General features: G+C 45.0%; 1 protein-coding gene across 1 annotated transcript in view; it reads right to left on the bottom strand.

Annotated features, from left to right (window-relative positions):
• abcc9 (ATP-binding cassette, sub-family C (CFTR/MRP), member 9) overlaps nucleotides 1-15,648 on the bottom strand; it is a 157,664-nt gene that overhangs the window by 87,690 nt on the left and 54,326 nt on the right. The window contains exons 16-17 of the mRNA XM_056275655.1: nucleotides 6,000-6,072; nucleotides 2,254-2,359 (exon numbers count right to left, since the gene is read on the bottom strand). Of these exons, the coding sequence (XP_056131630.1) occupies nucleotides 2,254-2,359; nucleotides 6,000-6,072 (179 nt within the window). The remainder of the gene's footprint in view (nucleotides 1-2,253; nucleotides 2,360-5,999; nucleotides 6,073-15,648) is intronic.

The following is a 15,648-nucleotide window of genomic DNA, read 5'->3' as shown; positions in this document are numbered from 1 at the left end:
GTTTTTCTTCTTCTCCTTGTTTCCATTAGACAAGCAGAATTTATATCACAACGTTTGGAGCAAAACTTTCAACTAGGCTGAATTTTGGATGCAAGTCCAGTGAGTCTGGCATTAGCCCTGCACTTTGCTCGGCATAGCAGAAACATGGTCCCCCCCCCCCTTTTTCCCCAGTTGTACTCGGCCAATTGCCCCACTCTTCCGAGCCTTCCCAGTCGCTGCTCCACCCTCTCTGCCGATCCAGGGAGATACATGTGGAGTCACCAGGTGCTTCTTTTCACCTGACAGTGAGGAGTTTCACCAGGGGGACATAGCGCGTGGGAGGATCACGCTAGTCCACCCAGTTCCCCCTCCCCCCCGAACAGGCGCCCTGACCAACCAGGGGAGGCGCTAGTGCAGTGAACAGGATACATACCCACATCCGACTTCCCACCCACCAATCTGATTGGTTGATGCTACGTGAATTTCACCGATTCGCACTTGTTCTTTTTTTTTTAACTGACCCCCCCCTTTTCCCCTCCCGAATTGTATCCGGCCAATTAACCCACTCTTCCGAGCTGTCCCGGTTGCTGCTCCACCCTCTCTGCCAATCCGGGGAGGGCTGCAGACTACCACATGTCTCCTCCGATACATGTGGAGTTGACAGCCGCTTCTTTTCACCTGACAGTGAGGAGTTTCACCAGTGGGACATAGCACATGGGAGGATCACACTATTTCCCCCTGTCAGGCACCTGGGCCGACCAAAGGAGGCACTAGTGCAGTTACCAGGGACGTAGCGCTAGCGCATGGAACGATCACACTATTTTCCCCCAGTTCCCCCTCCACCCCCAAACAGGCACCCGACTGACCAGAGGAGGAGGTGGTGCAGTGACCAGGACACATACCCACATCTGGCTTCCCACCCGCTGACATGGTCAATTGTGTCTGTAGGGATGCCCAACCAAGCCGGAATTAACACAGGGATTCGAACCAGCGAGCCCCGTGTTGGTAGGCAACAGAATAGACCGCTGTGCTACCTGGACGCCCCCAGAAATAGGGTTTTACTTGGTGCATGCCATAGAAGATAATGAGATTGACAGCAAGGAGTTGTTTTTGCATGTTTGGTGTGAAAGCCTCTTAAGCCTTTTTCATCTGCTTATCTGCCTCAATGCTAATTCGACGTCCACCCTCAAGTAACCAGTGAAAGATGGATGACAAGGAGCAATGTAATGGATGATTATTATGATACTAGGAATGATTCAGCATTATTTGTTAACAGATTATTTGTTGGAGGCAAAGAATAGCGACAGGGGAGTTTCAGGCACATTACAAACTGAATAAGTAAAATTACGTCAATGATAAAGATGAGAAGACATGGGTCAGCGAAAGAGTAAAAGGGTGACAATACGTTATGAACTCACAAAAAACAATGGAAAGAGGAACACACAGAGGAGGCCTGATGGCAGAAGACACACTGACGAGTAGATGTAATGAGTCAGACAATATAAATATACTGTGAAAGAATGAAATTACTTGGTGTATGATGTGATGATGATGAGACTGATTAGCACTGGCACTGTGGACCTATAACCTCATGGGAAAGTCATTCTAAAAGCCTTCTGGAGAAAAAAGGTTTGACAAAACAGAATTTCACTGAGCTCAACATCTACGAAACGTGTCAAACATGATTTTAAAGTTTTTCGGTGATTTAAGGTTAAAATAACAAGTGTCAAACTGTCCTGCGCACCCCATTCTGACCTACAGCAACTGGTGGAGATAATCATTCAACACTTATCGAGACAGACTATTTTTGGAAAATCTGGGAAATTTGAGAGTTTAGGAAGTCCCTGCAGCTCTCGTGCTCTGAGGTGCCTTCTACAGAACATCACAAGTAATAATGTTAAGTCTTCAATTCCCTGGCTTTTAGTGGTAAAGAGCTACGATCTTGTTTTAATTTAACAATAAATGCATTGTTTTGGCTTTCATTGGAAGATATCATCATCCCATGCCAACTTTATCCCAGAAACTTGGATTCGATGACACATATCATTCTTCTCTGCCTTTGTTGTCTTGAGTGACTTTGCAGCCTGTGACACAAATTCTATAAATCGGTAAGCGTGATGTCCTCAGATCCTGTTTCATACATTAACATCACATATCATCAACATATAAGGAACATACCAGCTAATAGCGTCACAGCCCAGTGTGAGTACTGATAAATGTATGTCACACAGTGTATTTTGCTGAGTGCTATGTCTTGTTTCTGTGATGTCTCACTTGCTCCAGTAGACTTTGCCGTTGATGGTCTGCATCTCACCCAGCATGGCCAGCAGTAGGGAAGATTTCCCACAACCCACCTGGCCCACAATCATTGTCAGCTGACCTGGATGGAGAGGAAGTTTAGCACATTAGGGTTTTTCCATCACGCATCTTTGTCCTAATCTGTTAAACTCAGTAAAGCATCATTTAAACCGAATGAAACTAAACTGAACTGAAATATATTTGACTGAACTGGAATGACCTGAAATGAGCTGAATTAAACCGAGTTGAGTTGAAGTAACAGCCAAGTGTCTTGCTTAGTGTTCAGTAGTCAGTAATTACTTTTAAGCTAGTAAAAACGCTTCAGCATGAATAAATGGAAAACAGTTATGGTGTAAAATCTTTCATAGGCACTTTTTAAATGCACCAAAGCAGACTGAAACTTTAATGGTTGTATTCCCAACACACCACTGAAACTGAGCAGCCACCCCCCCCCCGTCTGTCTGTCTGTCTGTCTGTCTGTCTGTCTGTCTGTCTGTCACTCTCTCCGTCTCGCTCTCTCTCTCTCTGTCTGTCTGCCAATTCAATTCAATTCAATGGTGCTTTATTGGCTTGACTGCATTAATTACAATGTTGCCAAAGCAGGTGACAGTGAAATAGGTCAACAGAGCACCAAATAAATAAATAAAATAACTAGTAAAATAAATGGAAAAAGGAATAGGTAGAACTGGTAGAAATTTGAACAGCAACTGACAGTAATTGAACAGTAACTGAGTGTTTTCTGCCACTCACTGACCCTTAAGCTATGGCATTCTGACACATATTGTGCTGCAGGGTGTGACCTTTGACCCTCTCCTAAAATAAGTGGCCATTGTTCTTTCTCATCCAGGAGTAGAACATTTGGAATCTGGTTTTCAAATTTCTCCTGGTATTTTTCTCTTATGTTGTGGAATTTCTCACAATTTAGCAGGAAGTGCATCTGTCTCCACCTCACCTGCCGTAAAGTGACCACATGTTCTTTGCTCTTTTGGTAGCCAAGATGTTGTGTGTCTGCCCTTTTCAATGGCTAGACTGTGGTCACTGAGCCTGTACTTGGTAAGGATGTGTCTGTCTCTCATTCAAATTCAATTCAGAGGGCTTTATTGGCATCAAAGTTTTAAAAACAATGTTGCCAAAGCATCAAAGTGCAACTTGTCCAAATATTTGGACAGTACACAATAACACCAATAATGAACATCAACACAACACCACCAATCTCTGTCTGTCTGTCTGTCTCTGTCTGTCTGTCTGCCTCTCTCTCTCTCTCGCTATATGTCTCTGTCTGTCTGTTTTTCTCTCTCTCTCTGTCTCGCTCTCCTCTTTGTTTGTCTCTCTGTCTGTCTCGCTCTCTCTCTCAGTCTGTCTCTTGCTGTCTGTCTGTCTGTCTGTCTGTCTGTCTGTCTGTCTGTCTGTCTGTCTCTCTCTGTCTCACACACACACACAGACACACACACTGCTCCGTACAGGAACACAACAAGACTTGGCAGGTCAGTTGATCCATTTGGTATTAACAAAATAGCTGGGACCGCTAGCAAGTCACTTCCCCGACGGGATATCAATATGTCAGTATTCAAGAGTGTCAAGTAAGTATTTACTACACTGTTCATCTGTCAACATGACCTGGCCAGCTAGACATGCCTGGCATTCCTGGGATGCTGCTGCAGTAACCTCACAATTTAGTAACACCCCTGCATAATGACTTCCATCCATTCTCACTAGAAGTCTTTCAAGCGGAAGATGAATCTTCCTTTTTTCAGCTGGATTAAAAGCAAATGGATTCAAAATGTCCTCACAACTTCTAATCTGCCGAACACCTTCAAAGAAACACTGCGGCATCCAGGTAGCGTGTCGGTCTATTCCTTTGCCTGCCAACACGAGGATCGGCGTTCAAATCTCCATGTTACCTCCGGTTTGGTCGGGCGTCCCTACAGACACAATTGGCCCTGTCTGCGAGCGGGAAGCCGGATGTGGCTATGTGTCCTGGTTACTGCACTAGCGCCTCCTCTGGTCAGTCGGGCCGCCTGCGCAGGGGAGGGGAAACTGGGGGAATAGCGTGATCCTCCCACGCGCTACATACCCCAGGTGAAACTCCTCATTGTCAGGTGAAAAGAAGAGGCTGGTGACTCCACATGTATTGGAGGAGACATGAGGTAGTCTGCAGCCCTCCCTGGACCGGCAGAGGGGCTGGAACAGCAGCCGGGACGGCTCAGAAGAGTGGGGTAATTCGCCATGTACAATTGGGTAGAAAAACGGGGGGAATCAAAAAAGAAAAGAAAAAGTGTGAAGAAGATGGCTAATTCACACATTGGCCAGAGGAACCGAGTCTCTCGGCAATACCAACACTCCATAAAGTTTTGCACAAGGATCAGCAAACAATTCAAATGTTCACATCCATATTTTATTTCTTAACCTTTCTAAAGCTTTCCACAGTGAATGTGCAAAGTTGTCACTATATACAACTGTATTACCTGCTTAGAATCACACAATCCAAGCAACACAGAAATGCCAAAAATTCCGTTTACATCAGTGTATTTAATAGCTAGCAGAGAGGATGTACAGATTCAGCCCTGCACCGTGCTGCACTGAGGAGGTCAACCCAAACACAACCAGTCTTCTCAGCTCTACTGTTCAGGGTATCCTTGTGAGTTTTAGGAATATCCATCCATCCATCCATTATCCAAACCGCTTATCTTGCTCTCAGGGCCGCGGGATGCTGGAGCCTATCCCAGCTTTAGGATCCCAGTTTTAGGAATCACAATTTTAGGAAACCTATCTCAGTTTTAGGACTAGAACGTTTGAATTATTTTATCCATTATAAGCTCAAAATTAAAGCATTCCTTAAAATAGATATTCAGTGGTGGGCACATCCCTACATTTTAACAACAGTGCTGTTACATTCTGTTGTAACCTTCAACCAGCATACAGCTCAAGTAACTAGCTCATGTACCACATAGTCTAATATATACATATATATATAACAGTAACCTCCTAGATTTGATTCCCAACTTGTGTTACATGGAATCACCTTTCTTATTATTCTATATTGTTCTGTTATTTTGTTTTTTGGGACCCCCCCCCCTTTTCTCCCCAGTTGTATCCGGCCTCTTACCCCACTCTTCCGAGCTGTCCCAGCTGCTGTTCCACCCCCTCTGCCGATTCAGGGAGGGCTGCAGACTACCACATGCCTCCTACATGTGGAGTCACCAGCTGCTTCTTTTCACCTGACAGTGAGGCGTTTCACCAGGGGGACGTAGTGCGTGGGAGGATCACGCTATTCCCCCCCAGTTCCCCCTCCCCCTCAACAGGCGCCCCGACCGACCAGATGAGGCGCAAGAGCAGCGACCAGGACACATACCCACATTGGGCTTCTCACCCGCACACGTGACCAATTGTGTCTGTAGAGACGCCCGAACAAGCTGGAGGTAACACTGGGATTCGAACTGGTGATCCCTGTATTTGAAGGCAACGGAATAGACTACCACACTACGTGGACACCCTACATTGTTCTGCTTGAGTATAAATCCTCTATCCTCATCTGAACACACTTTATTCAACCACTGTAGACAATATTCTTTCATTGTGTTACTAGACTGGACAGGAGACACTGAAGTATGGAAGTACTGACCAGGTAGCTATGATACTCTATGGTAAACAGACTATAATAAGGTGACTTAATCATTGCAAACTAGTGCTGTGAGTGAGCTATTGCTAGCAGGGCTGGTTACCTGTAGGGATGCGGATGTTGATGTCAGTTAGCGTGGACAGGTTACTACCCCAGGTGAAGAATCCATTGCTCACCTAAAAAGAGATGCAGGAAAATATAGAGAAGTCCGTCAAAAAAAGGCTATTTCTTGCTGCCATTTAATGAAATAAAACAGTGTCATTACATTCATACCAATGAAATAAACACCATCATCACCAACTTTGACCATCATCAAAGTTGCATGAAGATAACCGCAGTGAATGTACCAGAACATACAAGTTAACATGTAATGCTGCAGTGTGTATTGTTAAGATCTGTGGACCCACTGAAAGGAAACCCTAGATAAGTTTGGTTTTAACCAGTCGTTTTGGAAACCAAGTTTAGGGACGTCCGGATAGCACAGCGGTCTATTCCATTGCCTACCAATACGGGGATCTCCGGTTTGAATCCTCGTGTTATGTCCGGCTTGGTTGGGCATCCCTACAGACACAACTGGGCATGTCTGTGGGTTGGAAGCCGAATGTGGGTATGTGTCCTGGTCGCTGCACTAGCGCCTCCTCTGGTTGGTTTGGGCGCCTGTTTAGGGGGGAGGGGGAACTGGGGGGTATAGCGTGATCCTCCCCCGCGCTACGTCCCCCTGGTGAAACTCCTCACTGTCAGGTGAAAAGAAGTGGCTGGTGACTCCACATGTATCAGAGGAGGCATGTGGTAGTCTGCAGCCCTCCCCGGATCAGCAGAGGGGGTGGAGCAGCGACCAGGACAGCTCGGAAGAGTGGAGTAATTGACCAGGTACAATTGGGGAGAAAAACAGGGGAAAATAAAAAGTAACAATAATAATCAAGTTTAGTTATTGTTGTTTATGACTCAGAATAATAAGAAATAATATCCTCACTACTTGGAACCCAGTGTTAAACCTTAGTTTAAGACCCTGAGGAATTTGGAGTTCATTGCATTGAATGGCTGGAAGTAAAATACCAATATCATGTGGTGTTTAATTATCTAGCTGATTATCATAATATTAATTAATGATTATGTAATGATTACATTACATAATTATTGTGTAGAGATCCTTGAACTATGTTGTAACCTGACTCATATATTCTTAGAAGAAAGTGTGACAAAACCCCGTTACTGGATTTGAGACAACACAAGTAATGTACTGAAGCCCTTCAGTTGGTTAAGTGGTGTTTGCAGGATGGTCAAGATCAAACACTTGATTGAGTTTGTGGAGGCACTTCAAACCTCTGTATTCATGTCTTGAAAGGCCGCATCTGGTCACCCAAACACAAGTAAGAATACTGGGAGTTAACTCAATGTTAAGTGTTTCAATACACAATTGCGGTTATAAACAAACAATGTCCAATGAATTCAGAACCAACAACCGGTTTTAAAGAACTCAAGCAATTACTTTATCTCTTCGTTTTTTAATTCATTCATTAAAGGTGCATATGCTGAATAAACGCTTTATAGTACAGAGGGAATGGACCTGTTTTACTCAAAAAGTATAGTGTGTCCATCCAATTGGCTGATTGGGAGGTGTTTTTTTTTTTCTTTAAGTAGAGAGGGTAGACCACTTTAAAAGTATTGCTCCTTTCCCAAGACACCTTAAGACTGATAGGGAGGAGGTGCCTTATCACGGTGCTCAAGATTTAAATGGAGCTGTGAGACTTCACATATTGCCGGCAGCCATACCAACACGTACCCTGGTTCTGCCGGATTACAGAAGCTAAGCTAAGTATGGGCTTGGCTAGTACTTGAATGGGAGACCTCCCGCGATAACTGAGTTGCTGCTGGATGTGATGTTGGTGAGCCAGTAAAAAAAAAAAAAACAATGCTCCAGTGCAGTGACGGGGACACTGTCGGAGATGCCGTCCTTGGGATGAGATGTTAAACTGAGGTCCTGACTCATTGTGGTCACTAAAGAGCCCATGGCACTTATCGCAAAGAGTAGGGGGTTCCCCGGTGTCCTGGCAAAATTCCCAACCGGGTTCTCTCCATCTGGCCACCTAATCATCCCCCCATGTAATTGGCTCAATGATTCCACCCTCTCCACCTCAAGCTGACGTGTGGTGAGAGTTCTGGTGCAAAATGGCTGCCGTGCATCACCCAGATGTTGCTACCCATTGTTGGTGGTTGAGGTGAGTTACCCCCATTCAATGTGAACTAATTTTGGTGTCTAGATAAAACGCTATATAAATGTAATCCATTATTATCAATACTTTTGCTGCATGCCCTGGTGCCGCTTGGGAACAAGGGCATGCACTCAGTACTACTTGCTACACTCAGTGAGTGTAGCAAGTCTGTACACACTAATTGGAGAAATGGCCTTGATGGGATGTGAGCTGGAAGATATGCGATAAGGTGGAGAAGAACAGACAACTGCCCTACAAAAGAGACTGTATTGTATTGTTCAGTGCACATTCAAGCATCTAGGCTTGTGCGTCATGTTCATGAACATATTATATTAAAGTGTGACAATACTGTAAGATATTTTTGTCCTACTCCTCATTTAATGCCAGAGTGGAATTAAATAATTGCCATGACAATTTGGGGGCTCGTCAGGGATGCGTAACTCATGTTCTTTTTTGACCCACTCTCTGTACGGATTAAATCTGGCTGACCAGTCTGGTGAAGGGGTTGAAAAATCGCCTAAAACCCAGGAAGTCTACCTCCCCTGAAGAAATCTCGTGGCCGAATTCTTGGGTGAGAACAGACTGTGTGAGATTGTGGGGAGATGAATTGTGTGATACGGCTTTTTTTTATTTAAATGAGGATACAGTATTGAAGAACACGGGAAGATGTCTGAAAGTAATGACATTCATTCGTGCATCTCCCAGTTGGAAGCTAGATGCAAAATGGAGCACAGGTTCTTGGCGGACACGAAACCTTTGTTGAAACTGTAGAAGGTAATCTTTAATTATGGAGAAGTTACTGTAGAGACTCCTACTGTTAAAGTGAATCACCGAAAGCCCCTTCATTTTCACTTTGGAATTGAACTTCTCTTCAGAATAATATTCAGAATTCATGTTAATGTTCTGGTAGAAGTGCATCTCTGGAACAATGCAATTTTCTAACTCACAATGTTTGTGATCTCCAAGGTCAAAAGACTTAAAATCTGTATATTCACACATTTCCTTATACCAGATTCGTCACTCACAAACAACATTGCACCTTATATTTCACCACACAACCAAAATAAAAGTATGATATTTCCCCACTGTTCCACTTCTCTACCTGAATAGTCATCATGTTAATTCATATTGATCAAGATGTTTTATGTCTATGACGGCTATAACTTTAGCCTGTTCCAGTGTACCATTCAGTCTTATCATTACTTTACAGATCCTTACCCAAGTGTACTGAATTCCCTTTCCCTTGTCTTGCGATTCCAGCATTTCACTTTGTGAGATGCTAGTTTACATATACATCTGTGCCCTTCAATTTTTTTGGAATCTCTAGCACCTAAATTTTATTTTCTCTACTCACAAATTTAATGATGATGCTTGTTGTTTCGCAATGACTGCTGGAATAGGCTCCAGCATCCCCGCGACCCTGAGAGCAGGATAAGCGGTTAAGATAATGGATGGATGGATGAGCTTGTTGTTTTATTTTTGGGTCTATGGTGTGACAAGCAACTATATTTTTACTTTCCAAAGTAAAGTCTTTGGTTGTTGAAGAACCTTATGACTTGTTGCTCAAGTGAGAACAATTCACCTCTTGAAACAACCTCTCCCCCCATGTCACCTGCTGTGATTCGTGCACAGGCGCGCCAAGTTGTCTCAAGCCCAGATATCACGAGGTAATCCACTGTTCCAAATCTACTCTTCTTTCATGCTCTTCAATTTTCTCATCTATTTCTTTGATCACAGCCATCGATTGTCACACTTCATCAATTAAATCCAATCGGTCCATCCATTGTTCTGACACCTTACTTGGTTCCTCTGACATGAAGTTCAGAGACTTTTAACCGCTTCCATCTCTTCAGCTGATTTCTTAGTAGCAATTTGTTTTGCTAATTATGAAAGTTCTTGCAAAAATAAAACAACTTTCTTTCAAAGATTCCAAGTAATCACTTATTGCTGGTATATCAATACATTATGGCACATGCCATCAAAAGTGCCCAAAACTTCAAAAGTAACAGAAAATAATCATGCAAATTAAAGCTTAACTCTCTTGTAAATCTATACATTTCACTGTGTGGATGTCAAGTTATTTTCGTGATTTTCGATGGATTGTTAGAACCAAACAATAAAATGCATCTAACCAGTTTAATTATGCAATAGCCCAGCATGTGCTGTAGGCCTTGGATGAATGTAATCCCCGTTTAATGATCTATCACCCTGCTTCCTGCTGGGATTCTGTCGCTGCTTATATTCCTTCCTTCTTTTTTTGCTTGTTTTTTTTTTCCATGTTTATTTTATCTGACCATCTGACCCCCGTCCCCCACACCGAAACTCCCAATTCTTTTCCATAAACATGACTCAGTTTGTTGAGGGCAACGTCTATGTCTTATACACATGCAATCAGAGAAAAAAAAAAAACTACAGCACGCTCATCAGTGCAGTGTCCCTGAGCGTGCTTGGTGTCATTTGAAAAGGTTAGAGTTGTGATACTTAAGCAACATGGTGACATCTGAAATTTGTGCTGGATTTCACAACTAAACCCTTGCTTCATCGTTAGCATCTGCTATTGAAACTAAATGGTACTGGTAGCTTTAATCCCCTCTGTCAACGCCACAGTAAACACATTCACCAGGAGCCTATTCTTCCTCTACTGAACTGCCAACTTTCCTGACGTCAGCTTCCTTTGTTGGCAGACAAAAAAAGACAAAATCTCAAATTTTGGTGGTATTGACCATCAAATCGTAATTCTGTTCCTGCTATATATTTTTTTTTTTATTGTTTTTTCTTCCCAAGTGTATCCAGCCAATTACCCCACTCTTGCCGAGCCATCCCGGTCACTGCTCCACCCACTCTACTGATGCAGGGAGGGCTGCAGACTACCACATGCCTCCTCCCATATATTTGGAGTCACTAGCCGCTTCTTTTCACCTGACAGTTAAGAGTTTCACCAGGGAGAAGTAGCTCGAGGGAGGATCACACTATTTCCCCCAGTCTCCTCCTCCCCGAACAGGCGCCCCAACCGACCAGAGGAGGAGCTAGTGCAGCAACCAGGACACATACCCACATCCGGCTTCCCACCCACAGACACGGCCAATTGTGTCGGAGACAACACAGGGATTCGAACCGGCGATCCCCATGTTGGTAGGCAAAGGAATAGACCGCCACACTACCTGGACGCCTTCCAAACTGCCCTTTAACAAGAGAAGCAGACAGACAGCATTTTTTTTTTTTGTCCAGAATGTCTGAGTTTGCCGATAAACCTAACAGATCAGGCCAAACTCTTGCATGGACACCATTTTTAGCAGTCTCCTCAATTAAAGTTTCAGTTGGTAGACGGTGATATCAGAGCATGACCATGAATATGATATTTAAGTCATTTTGTGAGCAGCTTTACAACCCACAGTTCAACTCAGACTCCACTGACGTCATGAATGGCTTCTTTTCACGTCTTAAGCTCCATAAAATTACAAAAGTAAAAACCAGCTCTGGATAAGCCAGCTGAAGTTAGCGAAATTCAAAACTATAAACTGAACCTCCACAATAACAAGCCAGGCCAGATGGTGGACTGCCATCAAAAGTTTGGGGACACCATTACGTACCCCATGTATTAAATGCTGCAATAGTCTTATCAGTTAGGTAGGCTGCCTGACAGTAAGAGGGACGCCAGTATGTCTCTCGTATTTAAAAAAAGGCAGACCACTAGATGAGCGTGAATCACACCGGCCAGTTTGTTGTGTGTTTACTGAGTTAAACATTTTCATTATACGTTTCATTTTGAAAAGCAAAAATAATCTGAGCTAAGGTAAAACTACTCTTTGCCAGCAAGGCATGGTGGGGTAGCAGCCTCTTCTTTTAGGATCCACCCAGCTTCAATACATTCATGATCCGTTTTCTTGGAGGAGCTGTAATCCACCTAGCTTGAACTGAGGCTGCCCCTTCAGGGACTATTGCCCTATGCAATATTCCGTTTATCGCTGTTGCCAAGATTTCAGCCAAAGCAAATTTTATAATTAAGTATATATGATAGCAATGAGGAAGCATGCTGGTATGGTTGAGGGTCAAATTCCATGTTTCTCCCCACTAACTCCAACATATGACCAGGGATCAGGAACAATCTGGTGTCATTTCATAACCCTGACTTTTTTTCTTTTTGATATACTTTAATGATCCCGTAGGGAAATTCCTCTCTGCATTTAACCCATCCTAGCTGTGTAGCTAGGAGCAGTGGGCAGCCGCCGTGCAGCACCCGGGGACCAACTCAAGCTCGTCTCGCCATGCCTCCGTCAGGGGCACAGACAGGAACCCTAACATGCATGTCTTTTTGATGGTGGGGGAAACCGGAGCACCCGCAGAAAACGCACCGCAGACACGGGGAGAACACGCAAACTCCACACAGAGGACGACCCCCAAGGTTGGACAACCCCGGGGTTCAAACTCAGGACCTTCTTGCTGTGAGGCAACAGTCCTAACCACTGGGCCACCGTCCCGCCGATTTCATATGGAAAACTATTGATATTTGATCAACTTATTAAGAGCTTTGATAATCACAATTTTTATTTCCTGGAACATCATTAAATTTGGGATGAGAAAACAAGGCTGCTCCCAGCTTACTTTTCTGTCTGAGTGAAAAGCTCCTGAGAGGACATCACCCAGATCTGCTCAGTGGCTGAACATCTCTACAGGCTATCGATGTAATTCGTAATGCCGGGCTCAAACTACACGAATTCAGACCGATTTTGACCCAATTATGTCGCTGCCGACCATCGTTCAGTGCTGGGCCCAAATATGAACGTCGAGAATGACAAATGCTCTTGAAGTGTGACATAATCCAAGACTAGCATCAGACGCCCCATGAACCCAACTCGACAAGTCTAGCATGTCAGCATTTTTTTTGTTGCATTTTCCGCCTAGTTCCCCCCCCCCCCCCGTTTTTCTCCCCAATTGTACTTGGCTAATTACCCCACTCTTTTGAGCCGTCCCAGTCACTGCTCCACCCCCTTTGCCGATCCGGGGAGGGCTGCAGACTACCACATGCCTCCTCCGATACATGTGGAGTCTCCAGCTGCTTCTTTTCATCTGAAAGTGAGGAGTTTCACCAGGGGGACGTAGCACGTGGGAGGATTGCGCTATCCCCCCAGTTCCCCCTCCCCCCTGAACAGGTGCCCCGACCAACCAGAGGAGGCGCTAGTGCAGCGACCAGGACACATACCCACAGCCAGCTTCCCTCCCACAGACACGGCCAATTGTGTCTGTAGGGATGCCCAACCAAGCTGGAGGTAGCACGGGGATTCGAACCGAAGATCCCTATGTTGGTAGCCAACGGAATAGACCACCACGCCACCCGGACGCCCTATTTTCCGTCTAGTTTGACACCCCTGACCGACGCTCAAAGACGTGTCCCTGACACTGACAAATAGAATAACAGAGTGCTCTCTGGGGCGCATAGGTGAACAAAGATGGCGAAGAGAAAGGCTGTGGCTGTGGGATCAGAGAGATGGAACGGCGAAACTGAGGAAAAGTTCGTTGAGCTGTGGAGACAAAACCCCTGCCTTTATGACCTTTCTTCCAGGGACGGGTCCACAATCGCTTTTTCTGTGTTTTCTTTTTTCTTTTCAACGCACAAGGCCACTAGCATCACAAATAGCACTCCTTCCATGATGGACACTTCTTGACCCGCCTCCCCGACGACCTATGAACTCGCGCACGGTCGTGATGACAGCAGATGATGTGATGACGGCAGCATACGACGAGGGGTCGGGATCATACTTGTAGTGTGGCCAGTCTGGCGGCCAAGACAGGACACGAGTTTATAGCAGTAGTCTGACATGGTGCCATCGTGAAAGACAAAAAGTATCGTGCAGTCTGATCCGGACGTAATTCAGACAAGAGTCTAACAGTCACAGCGGTGTCCACTGGGATGACAAAGGAAGACTGAACGTCGCAGAGATGTTGAGAAAATGTTACCCAACCTCACACAGCCCGCTGAGGGCCAATGAGTTCTCATGAGAATCTTGCACTTGGTCAGAAAGCCAGAGAGCTAGAGGGAGAGAGAGAGAGAGAGAGAGAGAGAGAGAGAGAAGGCATGCTGCGTCCAACTGGTGACAGGGTGACACACACACGCACGCACACACTCACGCGTGGCTTAATGCACCCACACCAGCACCAGCGTACACAAGCAGCAGGAGCAGAGACGCAGCAGCTGGTGTGATAGTTAAATAAACAGCGGAACTGAGGATGCATCTTGTACGTGTGTGATCATGAGCTCCCCATGTGAATGAACCACTGGACACGATGACTCGCAGTGTGGAGATAAAGGTTAAAGAAGGTTCAGTAACGGAGTGATGGGAAACTGGATACCCCTGCACACATGTCAAAATGTGTGTCCGTACATATGCAGTAATGCTTAGCAACTGATAAAAGGCAACTGATATGTTTAAAATTGTGCAGCTATGTGGGTGGGTGGGTGTGTGTGTGTGGGGGGGGGGTGTATATGTGCTGACCAGCATCCATGTGGGTGTGTATAAACTGTGTAAATAATGTGCATTTCTCACTGCAGCTAAAAGTTCCCAAGAGTGAATGAATTTACTGCCCCCCGTATCCATGACCCCCCCACATCCCTGACCCCATCACATCCCTGAGTCCCCATATCCCTGCCCCCCCCCCACATCCCTGCCCCCCCATATCCCTATCCCCATATCCTTGCTGCCCCCCATATCCCTGAACCCCCCCCCCCACATCCCTGCCCCCATATCCTTGCTACCCCCCATATCCCTGTCCCCCCCATGCAGAGAAGCAGTGTCTTGTGCTCCAGATAGCTAAAGTGTAACACGTAGTTCTTCTCAACGGGACAAAAAATGACTCATACAATAACGTACGTACGCGTGGACCTTGTTTCACATCTCATTTCCAAACTGTCTCCTTCGGAAAGGGAACTCTCTCCATTGCACACGAGCTCGTTTAACATCTCATGTAAGCAAAGGGAACCAGCCGAGAACAAAAACAGTTCTGCTTCGTGTGATGGATGAGGCAGGACAGCTCGAGCCAAACACTTACCAGCCAGCACCAAACCAGACAGGGTCTTCTGCTGTTCTGCACTGTTAGTGTAGAAAGAGTTTTATGACCCGTGCGGCTCGACAGTGAATTGTAGAGTTGTCGGTTGTTTATCGTCTGTAGGTGAAGTACTTGATGACCAGACGTGGGTGAGTAAAGTGCCATATTAGCAGGGTTAACCACAAACGCAAACACAGCCGATACTTGAGACTTACGACTTTTGGAAAGTCGATTCAGCCAATTTTTGTTTGACTGACCACTTACCGTACTTATCTGGACCGTTCAAATGCAACAAACCATCTACTAAACATCTGTATCTACTAAATGGATATAATGAAAAAGAACAATAAACATCTGATCCAGCTCTGCAAGACGTGGGTCACTGATAAATATTAATATGTGGAGTACCTCATCATACCCTGCAGCTTCTCTTGAAATTAAAAGTTGATGAATGATCCACCTTGTCAAGTTTTTTTTCTCCCCTTTTTCTAACAAATT

The sequence above is a fragment of the Lampris incognitus genome, chromosome 3 (assembly GCF_029633865.1).
Source record: "Lampris incognitus isolate fLamInc1 chromosome 3, fLamInc1.hap2, whole genome shotgun sequence".
Lineage (NCBI taxonomy): Eukaryota > Metazoa > Chordata > Actinopteri > Lampriformes > Lampridae > Lampris > Lampris incognitus.
Note: the sequence above shows the minus strand (reverse complement) of the source record. Positions and strands in the feature narration are given on the sequence as shown.